The 20237-nt window shown below is 34.9% G+C and overlaps 1 protein-coding gene across 1 annotated transcript in view; it reads left to right on the top strand.

Moving 5' to 3' along the window:
• The window catches only part of LOC116738210 (ankyrin repeat and sterile alpha motif domain-containing protein 1B-like), a 210663-nt gene extending 193172 nt beyond the window's left edge, over nucleotides 1-17491 (top strand). The window contains exons 5-8 of the mRNA XM_032594030.1: nucleotides 7874-7949; nucleotides 10116-10217; nucleotides 15046-15159; nucleotides 16332-17491. Of these exons, the coding sequence (XP_032449921.1) occupies nucleotides 7874-7949; nucleotides 10116-10217; nucleotides 15046-15159; nucleotides 16332-16636 (597 nt within the window). The 3' untranslated portion in view covers nucleotides 16637-17491. The remainder of the gene's footprint in view (nucleotides 1-7873; nucleotides 7950-10115; nucleotides 10218-15045; nucleotides 15160-16331) is intronic.
• Nucleotides 17492-20237: the final 2746 nt, after the last annotated feature.

Here is a 20237-nt window from a genome sequence, read left to right as displayed (position 1 = left end):
TCCTCAAATGGTCTTTTGTGCAGAGAGAGAGCGAAGCGACGGCGAGCGAGGGAGCTCTGGTGTGTCCAACTCTTATAAGGACACAAATCCCGTGAGAAAGGTTCCTACCCTTATGACCTCATTTAACGTTAATTACTTCCAGAAATGCCCTGTTTTCAAATACAGTTGCACTGTGGGTTAAAGGTTCAACATATGAATTTGGGGGTAAGGGGTGGACACAAACAGTCAGCCCGTAACAGATTCTTTTTCAATCTGTTTTTAACAAAGCAGCCATTAAACTAAACCAGATTATATCACTTTACTGCTCAAAAAACCTCCAGTGGCTTTCCATCTCACTTGGAGCAGAAGCCAAATTCCTCACAGTGGCTGACAGGTGTCTTATACAACTTAGTTCCACTGCCTTTTTGAAGCCACCTCTAACTATCCTTTGCCATTTTTTCACTTAGCTTAGCCCTAGTGGTATTGTTGCTCTTGCTGGAACATACCAGATAAGCTTCTGCCACATGACTTCTACCTGTGCTTTCTTCAGGTGTCTGGTCAAATGTTACCTTACCAGGGAAGCCTTCCCTGACCTATCTGACTCACCACTCAAGCAGCTTCTTTTCCTTCCCTTTAACTGAAAATCCATCTTCCCTATTGGGGCACCATATTCCCACCAGCAATCTCAGGCCAGGCTACTAGGCACTATGCTACATAAACAAGACGATTTGTTCCCTGTCCTCATGGAGTTGAAGGATTAGTAGAGAAACAGGAACTAAAACTATAAATGAAAATTACCAATTGTATTAGTGCCATAAAGGAAATACACTAGTGCTATGATTTTGAAGGAAGGCATGGGGATGTCTCTCTTAGGATGTGCCACTTAATTGGTCCCAGCCCAAGATGGTTTATAAGAAAGAGAATATACATAGAGAGAAGTTGAATGAATACTCAGAGAATTTCTGGAAAAAGGAAACATTATAAGAGGGGTGCAGGATAGTACAGTTACATATAATCAGTCATTTACCATGTATTTATGGGGTGCCTGCTTTGTGCCAGGCATTGCCTACTATGTGCCAGAGAATATAGTAGTAACAGAATAGAAATTGTGCCTACAGAAGGGAAGATGACTCTATAAAGGTATGGAGTAAAGAACAGTGAGATATGGGAGAGGAACTCAAAGTTATAGCAGTTCACAGGAAATTTCTTTGGTTGGCTGTTTTATTGCCAGGTTGTGGAAAAGTGTGTATTTTTACGTAGAGTGAAAGGATCCAAAGAAGAGACTGAAATGGAAGACGCAAGAGAAAGGGTGAAGATACTTCATGAAATTCAAGAAGTGGCAGGACGTGATAGATAAGAGCAAAGTAGAGGATTCGCTGTAAGGAGGATAACAGAAGAAAGACAGCTGTAAAGACAGAGGCTGGAATTACCTTACGTTAAATAGGAAAAGGTCTGCCTTTGAATAGGAGGAACATTATTTCTGAATTATTTGAAGACACATTTCTCTTATGCCACCCCCCTCCTCAATCTGAACTTTCTTATAACCTTCAGCTATTCGTCACATGATGTTTTTCTGTCTTTTGTCATTTGGGACCCTCTTCTCTGGGTACATTTCCATCTGCCAACGTTCCTGTAAAGTTTATTACCTACAGTTGAACACTGTATTCTAGCTATAGTCTAACTAAGGCAGGATACAAAAGAACAGTTTCTTCCCAGCTTCCTCTGAATCTGTGCAGTAAAAACCTTGGCTTGTGAGGATAATTTGTTCTGGAAATGTGCTTGTAATCCAAAGCACTTGCCTATCAAGCAAATTTCCCCATAAGAAATAATGGAAACTCAGATGATTTGTTCCACAACCCAAACATATCCATATGAAAATGATTAGTTCTGTAACATATTACAAAATAATAAAGAAAATACAAAATATAAAGAAAAATAACCAAATTAACCTGCATTTACCTTTGAAAACCTTTATGGCTGGTGTGAGGGAGACAAGAAAGGAGGGTTATTGGGTAGGATGACTTTCACTGTCACTAGTGGAATCACTTCTATCTGTTGGCTCAGTGAAATAAGTCTTTTTCTTTTCATGCAACTTATCAGGGAACTTATCCAGTGACACTTGCTTTTGCTTCCTTTTGAGGATTTTGCAGAAATGTGAATTGCGCTGTTGTGAAATAGATTCATCAGTCTCATTGCTACAGCCTTATTTGGGTGGTGCTTTCCTACAAAATTTTGCATTGTTTCCCACGTTTCACACATGTCCCTAATCTCATTTGAAGTGTGGGATTGCTCCACCTTTTTTTCCTCCTGCTCTGCAGATGAGATGCAGATGTAGACTTATAAATCTTGCAATTTCAGCCATTCACATACCTGATTTATACTTCTTGATGACTTCCGTCTTCACTTCCACTGTAATCATCTCCTTCTTACTGCCTGTCTTTTCAACCTTTTCTGCATGGCCATTGTATATGCTCCCTTGGATGGTGACTACAGTACAGTATTAATAAACTCTTGTCATACACTGTATTTAATGTAACTGGCAATAAGGCAACAGAGGAAAGGGTCTATGTCTGTAGGCAGCCTGACCTAGAATGAAGCAGAGCCTTCTTAAACTTATTCTTGTATGGAAAAGTGAAGGACCGTCCGTCAGTGCTTGAAGTGACAAAAAATACATTAGTGCTAGTTGTGGGCATCTTCCAACGTTCTGAAAAATCATTGATTTCTGCCAAACATCATGGCCTGAGACCAAGCATCTGAGCTTGGGAGATGATCACCCAGAGTCTGCAGCAAGACAGAGAGAAGAACTATTGGCTCAGTTGTGATCATATGCCATTTGGCATCACTTATTACTTGTATTACAAGACATCGTTTGTTAAATTAAAAATTATTGGAAATGTTTGCTTGTCTTGTGGAACATTCACAGAACAAGTTACTTGCAATCCAAGGTTTTACTGTATTTATAAAGGCTAGGATGTTCTTATCTTTTAAATTCTTTTATCCTAAGAGATGCCCATAGGGCTAATTGGTACTAGCCAGGGTGCCTGTGGTTGTTACTGCCGAGTTAAATGCCATTCTAGTTGGCTTTTCGTTATCTCCGTTGAAGTTATCTTTATTCACAGGTTCTTATTTCTTACAATAGTTATGGGTCTTGCTTCTCATAGTTTTCATCTCCACTGGTACCTGTGCTATTTTCTCTACTGATCATCACACAGTCTTTATAACTTGTCATCTTTGTTCTGTTTTCCTCCTTTAATAAAGAACTGGTCTTCCTTTATCTGGTCACTCTCTTTTGTAAGCTCAGGAGGACTATGTTAGAGTGTTAAATTCAGAAGGGGGGAACCAGTGCAGACAAGCTCTGACATCTCTACATCTCTTTTCTATCTGCTGTTTGGCAGTCTGGTGGAATACATAACCCAAGAAACCATTTTAAAACACCTTGAAATTCTGTATAAGATATAACAAAGATCTCTTTATGTGTGTGATTGAACTTCCCACAGAAGCCACAGGAATACATAGGGCTAAAAACAAAAAGGAAAGAAAAACTCTGGACTCAAAACATGGTTTCACCCTTTCTATCCCTTATCTTGTTTTTTCAGCTTTGGTGCTACTGAGATTTGGCCTTAATAGACATTTCAAATCAATAAGCTAATTTCTTTTGCCTTCATCAGCAATTCAACTATTGACATTACTATGTATATCATTTATTTTCTGTCTTAGCTGTTTTCATTATAACTTGTGTTCAGAGGGATTTTTCTTTAGCAGTGCTGAGATATGAGTGCTTCATAGCTCATTACTGGATAAATTTTTAAGTGTTACTGTATTATCAACCACATAACTATCTGTTTTATCTATCTTGGAAATTATATTTTATTTTATTTCGCTTTATTTAATTTCATTATCTTATTTTATTTTTTGAGAGAGAAGGAGAATGCATGCAAGGAGGGGAGAGGCTCAGTCGAAGAGAGAGAGAGAATCTCAAGCAGCCTCCACACTTAGCGCAGAGCCGACGTGGGGTTAATCTCACAACCCTGGGACCATGACCCAACCTGAAGTCAAGAGTCAGATGCTCAATCAACCGAGCCACCCAAGAGCCCTGGAAATTATGCTTATTTTAAATGATTAATTAAAAAAATGGAGAAATATAATCCACGAGAAAAGCAGTACCAAAATCCTGGGGTTGAGAGGATTTGGGTTCACCTATTTCGGTGCTATTTCTTTGTTATTTCTTTGTATTCCACTTGCTTAGCACATGTTTTGGACTAAATATTATTTCATGAAAATACAGTTTTTCAAGATTTGGTGAGTTATGGATTATAGATTTGGAATAGAGCACTGAGAATGGTACTAATTTGAATGAGGGTGATAGACGCAGACTCAAGGTAGGGTGTGGTAAACTGGAGAATATTCTGTAATTAACCTGTATTTTGATAAGGAAAAGTTCATAGATGTGACATATTTAAATTTCATACTGTTTATGATTAAATGTGATACCAGGAAATGGTTCCTGATATCACTGTTTACCTTAAATTTATGAGGACAACCCATTCCATTTTGACAGTTCTCATGTTCTCTTACTAATTACAAAGAAGCTAATAACCTTGGATTTGGAAAAATTGATTAATTTTTTTTCATGCTAAAAATATGTTTATCATCTGCTAACCTTTTCTAGTTTTATTCAAGGACTCAGGGTCTCCTTATCCATTGTATAAAAATACTAGTTCTATTTAACATAACCTTTTTTTCTTGGAATAATGTAAAGGAGATTATCTATCTATGCACACATACACACGCTATATATATATATATATTTATGTATAATTTTAAGATATTAAAATCATTGAGACTTTTAAAAAGTTTTCTAATTGCATTTTTAACAGCAATGATAATACTCATTATTTTATAAGTAAATAAAATGCTTTTTAAGTCTTATTTGTTGTTATCTTGTTTAGCATTCCAATAACCCTATCTAGTTTTTAATACTTTCTTTATTTACAAGCTATATGAATTTTCAAAGATATTAAGTGATTTCCCTAAAGTTATATAGCAACTGAAAGCTAAACTGTCACTGGAACCCAGGTCTTTTACATCTGCTTCCTCCTGAAGAATTGTTTATTTATAGTGAAGTTTACATAATTTCATTTCCTAGAATAGTCCATTTCAGTGCCTACAGTGCCCACTCTACTGTATCAGAGTATCTAGGAAACCAAATTAGTACAAAAAAAGTAGACATTATTGTTATATTTTTATTTTCTTAAAAATTTTTTTTTAACATTTTATTTTTGAAAAACAGAGAGAGACATGGTGTGAGTTGGGGAAGGCAGAGAGAGAGGGAGACACAGAATCTGAAGCAGGCTTCAGGCTCTGAGCTGTCAGCGCAGAACCTGAAGTGGGGCTTGAACCCACAAGTGGTGAGATCGTGACCTGAGCCAGAGTCAGCCACTTAACTGACTGAGACACCCAGGTGCTCCTAGTGTTATATTTTTAAATATTAGACTTAGCCTTCTCTTAATCATTCTCTATTCAACATTACTTCTTGGACCTCTAGTCCTTCTGAATTAAATTCATGGAAATTCTCTTTTTAAGGATCTGTAGTAACCACTGTTTGAAAATGTGTTTATTTTGCTCTCATTCTTTGAAGATAGTTTGGCTGGCTATAGAATGCTAGATTGGTAGTTATTTTCTCTTGACACATGAAGATATTATACTTTCTTCTGGTTTTATTGTTTTTGTGGAGAAGCCAGCTGTTGATCTAATTTTTATTTTTAGACAGTTTTTTCTCTTAGGATGTTTTTAAGGTATTCTCATTATCTTAGGTGTTCTGTAGTTTGCTGTAATATATTCACAATGTATTCTTCTCACTTAACCTTGCTTGGTATTCCCAGAATTGAATATTAGTATCTTATTAATTCTGGAAAGTCTTTAGTCATTGAATTACTTATTCCTGTCCTCTTCTTCTAGAACTGAGTCTTACTCTATTCAGTGTTTTACATTTTCCATCTCATGTTTCTTTGAATTGCATTATGTACTTAAAAAAAAATCCACCATCCAGTTCAGTACTTTTTTTCCCAGCTGTATCTTATCTGTTATTAAACCTTTCTATTTAAAATATTATGTTTTCCATTTTTAGAAGTGCTATCTAGTTCATTTCAGATCTGGCCAGTTTTAATACTCCTCTTGTTCTTTAGTTATATTGATATCTTCTTTTCATGGATCATATATATTTTTTATATTCTGTAGCTGACCATCACATAACATGTGAAGTTTTTATAGGTTTTATTCTTTTATTCTTGCTCATGGCTTGTTTTCTTTAATGTTCAGTGATTTCTGATTTTGAATTTGTGTTTCTTAGAGCTTGATCTGTTGGAACTCTCAGAGGCCTGAGTTTAAAGTGTATTATTTTCACAATGGATTTGTATCTGTTTCTGCTAATAAGCATTTATATTTGCCTTGGTACTACAAACCCAGGATCACTTAATTCTACATTTTTCACTCAGGATTGGAGGGTTAGGGGAGCACAGAGATTGTGTAATTTTGATCCCAAGACCATGTGAGGGCAGAACTGTGGTTAGAAATTCTTAGGGGGAGGGTGTTATTTTTGCTACTACTGTACTCCACTTAGAACTATGATCTAGATAGGAATTTTTAATTTCTCCGTCTGTGCAACACATTTATTATTTTTTTTTTAACTAAGGATGTTGTCCTTTACAGATTTTAGGTTTTATTTTTTTAAAGTAATCTCTGTGCCCAACATAAGGCTGGAATTCATGACCTCAAGATAAGAGTTGCATGCTCTCCCATTGAACCAGCAATGTGCCCTCCAGAGGTTTTAGATTTTTGCAGGAGCCCTTGATCTATCTCTCAGCTTGCTTGGGCTTCTTTGTCTCCTGCCCTCTCGCACCTTGAGTAGCTGGTTAAAGCCCAGGCACTGGTCTGCCATGGATTGGCGGTTTGCCTGGAACAGTTTCCTGCTCCAGTACTAAAGCCCTGGGTTCCTAGTTTCTGTCCCCACTTCCCTTCCCCAGGCTCTGAGGAATTCCGTTATTTTTCCTTTTCTTCCCTGTATTTAAAATGTAGTTTAGTTTTTCAGAATGTTTAAGGTATGCTATTCCAGGAAGAGTTTTTCTAACATAAAGTCCAAATTTTTTTAAGAGTGGAAGGAAATAAAATTAGTAATCAGAAAATTGCTTGGGAAACACAATAAGAGTGAAAAGAATTAGATTATTTCAAAGGGTATTTTCAGAGAGTCAAAAAATAATGTATTTGTACCCCATATTGAGATTATTTCTTAAGGAGCTGAATACATTTCAGTAGTTTATTTTTCCTTTTGTACAGTTTTATAAAATATTTATAAATTATTTTTATTTCCATTTTTTATTAGTGTCTGTACATATCATGACAGTCAAACTATAATTCAGATATATTGCAGTCATGCTTTTTTTTGAAGATAAATTTAGATCACATTGATTCCCAGTCTCCTTAGTAATGCATTTGTGAATCATTTTAGAGTGGGTTAATTGTGCAATAGGATTTTATTGATTAACAAAGCTTTTACATTATATATTATTTTATAATGATATTTTTACTTTGAACTGAGATTAGAATCCCACAGTAGAGATCAGTTTTAGTACAAGGGGACAGAATTGCCATAATGACATTATTCAGTTTAACACACATACACGTATGCAGGAGGACCTGCATTGGATTTTGTTCTTAGAATTTCTTCTTTTATTCCATAGTACCTTTCTGTCAGGGTGTGCTTAGATTACAGAGAATATGTACAAATACATAAAGTCACAGGATTTTTTTTAACTTGTAAGCATTCCTAATGCAACTGTGCTTCTTTCTCTTTTTCCTTTTTCTTTTACTTTTCTTCTTCTTCTTTTTTTTTTTCCAGACAGAAAAGGGGAGTGCACTTCATGAAGCAGCTTTATTTGGAAAGGTGGATGTTGTGAGAGTTCTGTTAGAAACAGGTAACTATTGTGATTCTCCATGGAGCTTTTTCTGCCAAATACAATTTCTATTTCAGGAGTAGACAAAGGGAAATGGCACAGTTCTTTCATAATCACCCTTACTTTTTACCTTTACTCCACATTGCAAGTGCATATTCATATCACATAGAATTGAGCCTCAATGTTTAGATAAAATTGATATAAATGTGCACCTTCCTTTACTCAATAGACTTGTCAGTAAAAAGCTTTTAGAAATTACAATTGTATACATTGAAATCACATTGAAATATACTAGAGAAATTACCAAAAGGAATAATAATTCTCTGCCTTCTACAAGAGAGAGGAACTGATCCTTATGAAATCATGACAATTGCTCAGTTTATCGAAAACATAATATTTCCCTAGATTATTATATTGGGAACTGTGATTAATAGTGTTCCCTATCTTTAAGGCATATTTACCTTGTTATTTCATCAACTGAGTAGCTATTGTTTGTAAGCTGCAATGATTTAAGGGAATGTTTTAGAGGGAATGCTTTGAAGGAATAACAAAGAGGCTTATTTGTCTTCATATGTATATTATGAATAAAATGAAATAAAATTGGAACTGAGGTTGGATTTTTTTAGGATCAAAAAGCATGGGTACAAATTCATACTTGGAAACTATTGATGTGAGTCTTTTGTGCTACAGACTACATTTAATGTATTTATTTTCTGCTGTAAAAAAATGGAAAACATTAGCTGACTGTGGCATTTTGGTTGTCGAGTGAAAATTTCATGTACATTTAATTTGGACATGTAACACGGTGATATAATAAATGTGTTATAAGCAACCAATTACATATGTGCTGGTCACACATTTCTACACAAATTTAAGCAAATACTTAATAATCTTATTATGATGACCTAACATTTGAAGCCAGATTCTGAAAACTGGCTTTGTTTGCAGTTAGATGTTTAGAAAGTTTATAAACTTTTTTGGGTGTCATTGAAAGTTATTTGTTATATGAAAATAAGTTCTTTAGTACAATAAATATTTTTAGAATGAAAATAATTCCAAAGGTGTTTTAATTACAGAACAAGAAGTTTGCTCACCAGGTAGATGATTGAATGTTGTTTACTTTGAGTATAATCTTACATAAATAAATATGAGATATTTGACTTTGTAGCTGGACAAATAGTATTTGGACAATAGTTCAAAATAATCATGCTTTTTCAACTTTTGTGAATACTTAAGTATTCTGAGACTGTTGTTATATTATGCACATGATACATCATTATTTAAAATGTTTTTACCAAATTACACAGAATATATATATCACAGGACCATTGTACTTTAGGAATTCATGTTCTAAATCAATAATATTTTTCAGCTTGATAGTGTATCATTTAAATAGCTATAATCCAAACTGGTTATAATTCTAAAAAACAGTCTGGGGCGCCTGGGTGTCTCATTCGGTTAAGTGTCTGACACTTGATTTAAGCTCAGGTCATCATGATTTCATGGTTTGTGAGCCCATGTCGGGCTCTGTACTGACAGTGTAGTGCAGAGCCTGCTTGGGGTTCTCTCTCTCTCTTTCTCTCTGCCCCTCCCCTGCTTGCATGTGTACTCTCTCTGTCTCTCAAAATAATTAAAAAACAAACAAACACACACCAATCTTAACGATTGGGTCAGTGCCCTTTAAGACTTAATTCATTGTCAAGAGTGTTCCTTCTCTTTGGTAGCAGTAGACCTCCACCTTATTTCTTTCTTTCTTTTTTTTAAATTTTTTTTAACGTTTATTTTTGAGAGACAGAGAGCGACAGAAAATGAGCAGGGGAGGGGCAGAGAGAGAGGGAGACAGAATCCAGCAGGCTCCAGGCTCTGAACTGTCAGCACAGCCTGACGCAGGCCTCGAACCCACGATCTGTGACATCATGACTTGAGCCAAAGTCAGATGCTTAACGGACTGAGCCACCCAGGCGCCCCTCCACCTTCTTTCTTACTAAAATCATGTGTGTGTGTGTGTGTGTGTGTGTGTGTGTGTGTGTGTGTGTATGTGTGTGTGTCTAGGGTTTTAATTTTTTCTAAAAATCACTTTCAGTGCTTGATCTGTATATGTTTGATACGAGAACAGTTATATGTTGACAGTATCTTCTGATGACACTTCAGTGGTGTACATCTAGTGGATTTTTCTTTTTCTTTCAGGAATTGATGCCAACATAAAGGATAGCTTAGGTAGAACTGTCTTAGACATTCTGAAAGAACATCCATCTCAGAAATCTCTCCAGATTGCAACACTCTTACAAGGTAAACAATATTGAATGATGGATGAGTTTGCCTTAAAGTTAAGATTAAATTAAATCTACCATAGTTTTCTCTTGAGTTTTTGAGTTAATGTTTACTTTTGAGTGAACTTATTTACATTTTTTTCTGGTAACCCTTAAACTAAATAATAATACTTCTTAATGTTTTATTTCTGTTTTAAACTAATCAGTATTTTAAGAAAAGCTAAAGTGGTTTTTCACTCATTTGCTATTAAAACGGTTTTTTTAATCCATATAGCAAATATGTAGTTATGAACTTGAAGATAATAAGCCTATAGGGTGATGATGATTAAGTATTATCTTACACTTGAATAATGCTTTATGAATTTGCAGGTTTTTTTAATTATTTTGCCTGTTTTCTATAACTTTGTGAGATAGGTAAGTCTGATATCATTATTCTCCTTCTTGCACATGAGGGGAACTAAAGCCCCAAGAGGCTGATATATAACCTATTCTAGGTGGTAGAACTAGTACATAAATATTGGGTTAACAACAAAGATGGTACTTAACTGGAAGAATACAGATTGTTTCCTCCCTCATCCAGGAGTACAAGATGATTCGGTCTTGCCAGGCTTTGTTTTTGATAAAGGTCATTAAGTAACTGTATAGTTAGTGCAGCATTAGGTGTCCTGAAGGTTTGATAACCATGTAGGTACTACTTTTTCATTGTAGGATTGTATACTTCCTTACTTGATCTAAGACTTTTAATGGGATTTAGATTTAAATACATTCCCTTTTGGGACATTTGGGCTCAACAAATGAGTGGATAAAGAAGATATGATTATACACACACACACACACACACACACACACACACACACACACAATGGAGCGTTACTCGGCAATCAAAAAGAATGAAATCTTGCCATTTGCAACATGGAGGGAACTAGAGTGTATTAAGCTAAGCAAAATTAGAGAAAGACAAATATCATGACTTCGCTCATATGTTGGATTTAAGATATAAAACAGATGAACATAGGGAAGGGAAGCAAACATAATATAAAACAGGGAGGAGGACAAACCATAAGAGATTCTTTTTTTTTTTTTTTTCAACGTTTATTTATTTTTGGGACAGAGAGAGACAGAGCATGAACGAGGGAGGGGCAGAGAGAGAGGGAGACACAGAATGGGAAACAGGATCCAGGCTCCGAGCCATCAGCCCAGAGCCCGACGCGGGGCTCGAACTCACGGAGCGCGAGATCGTGACCTGGCTGAAGTCGGCCGCTTAACCGACTGCGCCACCCAGGCGCCCCAAGAGATTCTTAAATATAGAGAACAAACTGAGGGTTGCTGAAGGGGTTTTGGGTGGGGGGATGGACTAAATGGGCAAGGGGCATTAAGAAGGACACTTGTTGAGATGAGCACTGGGTATTCTATGTAGGGGATGAATCACTGGATTCTACTCCTGAAGTCATTGTTGCACTATATGCTAACTAACTTGGATGTAAATTAACAAAAATAATAAATAAATACATAAATACATAAATAAATACTTTCCCTTTTTGCTTTGTGATTAGGCCTGACATGTCGTATGTTCCCTTAAAAACCCAGACATTGGGGCACCTGAGTGGCTCAATCAGTTAAGCTTCTGACTCTTGATCTCAGCTTAGGTCTTGAGCTTAGGGTTGTCAGTTGGGCTGTGTCAGTTGGAGCCCTGTGTTGGGCTCCATGCCTAGCGCTAAGCCTACTTAAAAAAAAAAAAACAAAATAACAAAACAAACAAAAACCAAAAAAAAAAAAACAGACATTTGTTCTACCCTTTCCAGTTAGCTTCTACACTGCTCAGTGGTGATTATCCCCTGATTGTTACAGATTGGTGGCAAGTGTAAATAGGGGAGGAAGCTGGGATTGTTTCCTTGGATGTCAGTTGGGAAGTTGAAGAACAGCTTTATCCTATGAGAGATAAATGAATTAAAACCAAGTCAGGCAGGTGAGGCATAGATACAGGAGTCAACAAAAGCCAAGAGGGGTAAAAAAAATGTGCTACAGGAGGTCATGCATGCTGTCTTCTCTATCTTCAAAACCTGTCAGGGAAAGGAAGTCCCCTACAATTTTCTCGTTAATAAATAACTTAATTACAAGTCAAGTGCTTATAGAGATAAATCAAAATACATGAGTAGCTCTTCATATTAATTCAAATCAGATTGAATGAAAGCTAAAAAAAAAGAAAAAAGAATGGTACATAACATTTTTTCTTCCCCTTCTAGGTGATTTATATTTCATATTGAACTTTTGTATCTAAATTAAAAAAAAACTGAGGCTTGTGAATATTATGTCTTTTGGGAAAAACAAAATAAATGTCCACTAAAAAGAGGGTATGACATAATTCTAGACATTTACTGCATTGATTTAACTTAAATGAAAGTGTTATTACATAGGAGTTAACTATCTGTGTTCTCTTAAGTGGTCAAAATTTATTACGTATGCCAACTTGTGATAGGGTATATGGGACATCTTTGAATTTTTAAAATTATTGGCAGGTTTTAGAATGTAAATGTATTATCTATATTCTTTGCATTCCTGGGTCACACCAGTGGTACATTTTAAGTTTTATGAAAAATTCTTTTTTCACTAAAGCCAATTTAGAGTAGATAAAATTACTATTTGTGTCCTGGAGGAGGAATTCACTTTACATAATTACTGCATTTGGTCAAAAAATTTAAGGATAGAATTCCATAGGTTTCTTTCTTTTCCTAGTAGAATTTTCCTAGTAGAAATGCCCTTAGGTAGAAACTGTTTGGATAGTATGAAGACACACTTGTTTGGAATGAGAACAAACTTTTTTTTTTCTTTTGTCTTTTTTTTTAACTTTATTTTTTATTTTTTAAAATTTACATCCAAATTAGTTAGCATGTAGTGAAGCAATGATTTCAGGAGTAGATTCCTTAATGCCCCTTACCCATTTAGCCCATCCCCCCTCCCACAACCCCTCCAGCAACCCTCAGTTTGTTCTCCACATTTATGAGTCTCTTCTGTTTTGTCCCCCTCCCTGTTTTTATATTATTTTTGTTTCCCTTCCCTTATGTTCATCTGTTTTGTCTCTTAAAGTCCTCATATGAGTGAAGTGATATGATTTTTTGTCTTTCTCTGAGTGACTAATTTCACTTAGCATAATACCCTCCAGTTCCATCCATGTAGTTGCAAATGGCAAGATTTCATTCTTTTTGATTGCTGAGTAATACTCCATTGTATATATATATACCACATTTTCTTTATCCATTCATCCATCGATGGACATTTGGGATCTTTCCATACTTTGGCTATTGTTGATAGTGCTGCTAAGAACAAACTTTCCTAACTAGTTTTTAAGAAAAAGATTCCTTCTGAATAAAGTGTAAGTAAAAGATCACTATGGGGAGAGATCAGTTGATTTAATCCTTTAGATGGAGACTACAAACTAGCCACTGTGAGCTGAATGCTTTTGGCAGATAGCAGATTGATTTTGTTTAGATTAAATATTTTTGGCCACACTGTGTTTCCATAAAAATTGAATTGGCTTTCAACATTTACAAATGTAGGGTTTCAGCTAAAACTTCAGAGTTTTGTTGGTTTCTCAAAAAATGCAGGCTTTTATTTTACTTTACTGTCGAACTTTGGATGGGGCACCTACTTTCTGGTTAATCATGCTCCACATGCTTTCTGTTTTCTCCATGATATTGGGGCTGAATATTCATTGACATTTATCCCTGCATTCAGATGCTTAGAGTGAGATGTTTTCTCGTCCCATGTTTATCTGGCTGTGCCTCTTATTAGCTGTATGAACATGGCCAAATTAAAATCCTTCTCCTTGATCCCCCACTTATTCTCTGTCTCTCTCTCAAAAATACATAAACATTAAAAAAAGTGGGGGGAGGGCCTCCTGGGTGGCTCAGTCGGTTAAGCGTCCGACTTTGGCTCAGGTCATGGTCTCACAGCTCATGGGTTCAAGCCCTGCATTGGACTCTGTGCTGACAGCTCAGAGCCTTGAGCCTGCTTTGGATTCTGTGTCTCCCTCTCTCGCTCTGTCCCTTCCCTGCTCATGTTCTGTCTCTCTCTCTGTCTCTCAAAAATAAATAAACATTAAAAAAATTTAAAAAAATAAAATATGATCCTTGAGTTGTCATCTTTAAAATAGATTGTAAGAGTGTGTGTCATTGTTTTGTGAGGATCAAGTGAGTTAATTTATATTACTTAGAACACTGCTGGGTGACATATTTAAATTTTGGCTGCTCTAATATTATTATGTCTTCATCAAAGTTACAAAAATGAGAGATAGGCTGAGTGTGAAATATTACTTTAGGAATAATAGGAGGGAATGTTATTTCTTTGTGGAAGTAAAGCTTAATGTGAAATTATGCTTGTCTTACAAGAGTAAACACCATTATAAACTTCATTCATGTTACCTAACTGGTTGTGGTGTCCATTGAATTTGATGTTCCTGTTTAGGTATCAAGTCTATTCAAAGCATCTTTAAGATGGTTTTAAATCCTCACATAGAATACACTTAAGGAAACTAAGGGTGTTATTTTATCTTTAACAGGTGAATTTATTTATAACAGGTGAAAGAATGTGTCAAATTTAGTTTCCACAAAAAGAGTTTATGAGTCTCTTCCAAAATATCTTTTAAATTTTAATTAAAAAGATTTAAATTAATAGCTCATCATCAAGTTCTTTCAGTTTTTTCGTTTTTTTGAAGTTTTTTTAAAAACTTAGGATATATTTAGGATATGAGGAAATAAATGAAAAGCTGATCACCAGAAGTAAAACATAAAGCTTAGTTATTTTAAAATAAATGAATTCGACTATGTAATTTCAAAAACTTGTATACACAGAATATTTAGAAGGTGTGGGAAGATCAGCAGCCCTTGAAGAACATGTACATGAAGATACAACACAAGAACTACATATTTCATCTCCTGTTGAATCTCCTTCCCAAAAGACTAAGAGTGAGTAGTTAATTATAAAGCCCTTGAAATAACACCAGACCTTTATGTCCAAATTTGTTCTATACGTACAAAAAGGCTAACACTTGAAAATTTGAGGCCTTGTAACTTATATCTTATACTTTGTATTTTATCCATTTTTCAGTTTATTGAACTCTTCTATTCGTCAGGCCCTATTCTTGGCCGTGACACAGTAGCTAGCAAAATTAGCAATCTCTGCTGTCATGATATATACATGGACTAGATATTTCACACTAGATTTGTTTTCCAAAATGTATTTTTAATGTAGAATAAAAATATTGATATCTGGATTATAACAGCTGGAGTTTTATTTTTTCCTAGAAGAAATTAGAAGTATAAAGTACCTTTCTGAGAATGATTAGAAAAACGCATATTTGCATGCAACCTAAAAAATATTCATGTTTTGACAGATGATGCATATTGTTTATCTATTACTTCTGTGTTTTTCCTTTATGTCACATAACATAATTTTAGTTTATTAATTATATAATTATTTATCTAAATACATTCTATTTCTTTTTATTGAACCTAGGATGTAAGCTCCCAGCACCATTTAAAATTTGTTAATGAATTCTGTCATATGAAAGATTATTAAAGATTAAATGTTATAATGAATGAAACCTTAGGAATTGTAATTCCAGATGTTTTTATGTAATATGTATAAATGAACCTTCAATACTTATTTCTATTTTGAAAAAGAATAATAAGGGGCGCCTGGGTGGCGCAGTCGGTTAAGCGTCCGACTTCAGCCAGGTCACGATCTCGCGGACCGTGAGTTCGAGCCCCGCGTCGGGCTCTGGGCTGATGGCTCAGAGCCTGGAGCCTGTTTCCGATTCTGTGTCTCCCTCTCTCTCTGCCCCTCCCCCGTTCATGCTCTGTCTCTCTCTGTCCCAAAAATAAATAAACATTGAAAAAAAAAAAAAAGGAAAAGAATAATAATAGGCAAAATTGGGATTTCTCCTTGTCTTTTAATTTAGTCTTTTCATTCTTGCGTTAATTATGGTTCAGTACCTTGTTTTCAACATATTTTCTGATTTACTTAATGTTGTTTGTCATGAGTTCTGTCATATACTAGTCATATTTTTATTAGTTAATAGGAAATTTTAGCAATAGCCTTTCTTAAAACTTAGAAAAAAATTACTGTCTTCTTATAGGTGAAACTGTGACTGGAGAATTATCAAAACTCTTGGATGAAATAAAACTCTGTCAAGAAAAGGATTATTCTTTTGAAGATTTGTGCCACACAATATCAGACCACTACTTAGATAATTTGAGCAAGATTTCAGAGGAAGAACTTGGGAAAAATGGAAGCCAGAGTGTAGTAAGTAAGGGGGGAAGGAAGACAATGTGTCTGTCTTTGCCAATTCAATGTGTATCTAAAAGGCAGGGATTTGTGCATTATCCTATCTTCAGATTCTGCCAGTGTCAAATGTCAAATTCCCTATTGCTCTTTTCCTGATGTTCATTGGTATTTTACTCTCACTGCATGTGTAGGGGAAGGACTGCTTTGATAAATCACTGATAGTTTGTGATGATCTTGCTGCTGTTGACTTGCTTAATACATGAAATCATAGTTTCTTTGATTATGTTCTTTAAGTCTCACTGGGCATGATGATAATTGGTTTCCAAAGAAAGAAAAAAAAATCTTCCTTTGTCTTTCTTCCCCAAGTTCTCTATGAATTTAGTCTACCCCATCTTGATTAAAGACAGAGCTGGGCTATGTGTGTATGTTCCCCAGTCACTCTGTATGTTATGGTAGGAGAGAGATATTTTGGAAAATTTGACCTCCGTAGTTTTATAATCTTATTCAAATCCCTTATGCAACCTACAAGCTCAGAATCTAAATCATGAGTTAGAGATTACTGATCATTTGGATTTCTATATTAACACAACAGCAAGAAAAACTATAGAGCATCAATCAGTTTAAAATTAAGGTTTGTATACCTATTTTGTGTCATATAGAGGTAGGATTTATAGGGTGTACTGGTATTAAAGGAAATGCATTATTATAACATGAAATCTTTACTCACTTTTAGAACTTAATTTGTTATAGAAACATTATGCTTTCTTCAAAAGCTAATAAGAGTGTATTGTGTTAAGTATGTCATATTATTTATGAAAACTAAAAACATTGCCAAGTATAGTGACTATAAAGAGAATGTTTACTTCATTTAACTACTTACTGTGTGCTGACCCTTGTTTCCCAGCATAGTCTAGCTCCATGGCTGGTCTTACTCCTTTTGTTTTGTTTTTTGTTTTTTTGTTTTTGTTTTTGTTGCACTGTCTTCTTTAAAGCATTGTATTATTGGCTCCAGTAAAACTCCTTATGAATAATTATGATTAATTACATATATACTGAAGTAAATACATGCAAGTTTTACCAAATGAAATTTTTATATTAATGAAATATTTACTGTAGTGTCAGTGTACTTTAATGTCAGGACAAAATTTCCTGTTTAAAAATCTAAAACTTATATATTATCTCCAAATTACAAACCAATTACATTTCAACATTTCCTTGAAGGTTGGTTACAAGTTTTTCTTTTTTTTTTTTAATTATTTTTTTGAAGGTTGCTTACAAATTAAAACATATTTATCCTGTATAAATATAATGTGTGGTGTTTAGGTTTTTAGGTTTGTTCCTAAAGATTTCTCTAAACTGACTATACTTCTGCTCCTCTACTTCTAAACCCACAAATTTCTGAAAGCCCTAGTTTTCTCAACCAGTGGTTTCTAAACTTTTTTTTTCTTGGTTGTACATACCATAGCAAACAAATTTTAAGTAAATCTCCCAATTGCATGTATTCATAAATGATGTATATCTATTACTATTTTAAGAATTTGTGCTATAAATTAGGTATATACTACAAGAGAAATTCAAGTAAGAAGGATACAGAATAAGTGTAAATAGAAGCTCTATTTTTTTTCCTTTTAACTCACTGAGTATCTAGTGCACCCTGGGGTCTGCACTGCACACTTTACTTGGAGACCAGGCTTACAGATTTCATGTAGTGATAGCAAGGATTTTAGTATTACGAAGGTAACATAGTTTAGGGGGACGTGGTCAAATATTTTTTTTGTAAGTCTAAGACTCTATTGTGATAGTAGCAAGAGAGAAATTAATTCTCATAAATTGAACTGAATATCTTACAATTCAAGCATCCTTTCATACAAGAAATCACTCTTTGTTCCTGTGACAAACCTTATATTGTGTTCCTTGAAAGTATTGTCATATTAAATAATAAATGTTACATGAGGCAGAAAAGCAGAGGGTACATATGAGTAAGGCAAGTAGTTTGATTTATCTGAAATTACTGATAGAGTTTATAAAGGGAGAATATGGGAGATAAAATTAGAAGGATAGGTTGAGGTCAGGCCATGGATGATTTTGAATGTCAGGATAAGAATTTTGGTATTTATTTTTTAGAAAGCTAGAGAAATCTAAAGGATTTGGGGCAGATAAAAGACATCATTGGAAGTGTCCTTTCAGAAGATTAATCTAATAAAAACTTGTTATCAATGTTTAAAAAGTAATCTGATTACTTTGACCCTTCTCAATAGTCTGTGTTTCATTTGGGTTCATTTGCATTTGTTGAATATTTCTGTTCATCAAAAATGTTTTTTCAGAGTTTGTCATGAATTGTACTCTCAAATTATGCAAAAAATTAAGTACTTATAGATCACCTAATATAGATGTTTGTTACCATGTTGTAAGTTATAGGGTTTATTTATTTATTTATTTATTTACGTATTTATTTATTTATTTAGAGAGTGTGCATGCACTCACATGTCCACAGTAGGGGGAGGGGCAAAGGGAGAGAGAGAGAACATTTTCAGCAGGTTCTACACCCAGCACAGAGCACAATGTGGGGCTTGATCTTGACCTGAGCTGAAATCAAGAGTTGGACTTATAACCTATTGAGTCACACAGGCACCTTACGTTATAGGATTTATGATAGAAGTAATGAAACATGATTCCTGACTTAAAGGAGTTCAGAATTCCTATTCTAAGAAGGCTTTAGTCACAGTGTACAGTAATAAGATTAACATGCAAAACACCAAATATATATTATGAGTGCTGACATTTATTAGGTGCTTGCTATTCAAATGCTTTATATGAATTAAGCCACTTAATCCTCATAGTAAAGCTAACTGTGGATTTATAGACTGGGGAAATGACTCAGCTGGCAAGTGGCAGATCTAGGATTCAAACTCAGAGCTAATATCTTTAATTTCCAGCTACATTTCTCATAATAAATTACCCGGTGGTCAAAGGAAATTTTTTTTAAAGGGAGAGACTAGTGAAGACTTACTGGTAGTCACTGAAGGCTTCATGGAGGTAGGGAGAGACCAAACTGGGCTCTAGTGGAAGAGGAGATATGTCTTGTACTTGTTTTGGAATGAATGAATGAGTGAAAGGGAAGATTCCAGCTTGCAGAAACAATATATGCAAAAGCAGAGGTGAGACATAGCATATGATTTGAAAAGAATGGTTTATTGTAAGAGTTGATTTTGGAAAGTAGTGGGAAACAAATTTGGGTAAGTAATGATAGTCCCTAACACTTATGGAGCACTTTATTTCTATTAACTGATCTAATCTTCACAATAACCCTATGAGATAGGTAGTATTATTCCTCCCATTTTACAGATGAGAAAATGGAGGCACAGAGGACTTTTATGATTTTCCCACATTTACACAGTAATTGCCAGACCCAGGATCTGAAAACCGGAAGTCTGAGGTTGGTGCTGTATCTGTTACTGCTCAACGGTTTTGTTTTGGGAAGATAATTAGATTTGGGAAGCTAGTCAGAAGTTTAATATTGTTGCTGAGGAGAATATACTCTTGAATAGGAGAGTTCTGTCTTATAGGTGACATTTTGGGAATATAAAAATGGTAATTATAGTCAGATGTTCTGGGAAGAGACTTGGAGATTCTCAGCAATGGATATATGTTAGACTTATCTGGAGAGGCTTCAACATATACTGATACCGTCAGGTACCATGTCCTGACCAAGTAGACCAATGAAATCAGAATTGTTTGAGGTGGCTCTGAGCCTTGT

This window comes from Lynx canadensis, chromosome B4 (genome assembly GCF_007474595.2).
Source record: "Lynx canadensis isolate LIC74 chromosome B4, mLynCan4.pri.v2, whole genome shotgun sequence".
In the NCBI taxonomy this organism is placed as follows: domain Eukaryota; kingdom Metazoa; phylum Chordata; class Mammalia; order Carnivora; family Felidae; genus Lynx; species Lynx canadensis.
This window is presented reverse-complemented; position numbering and strand designations above follow the sequence as displayed.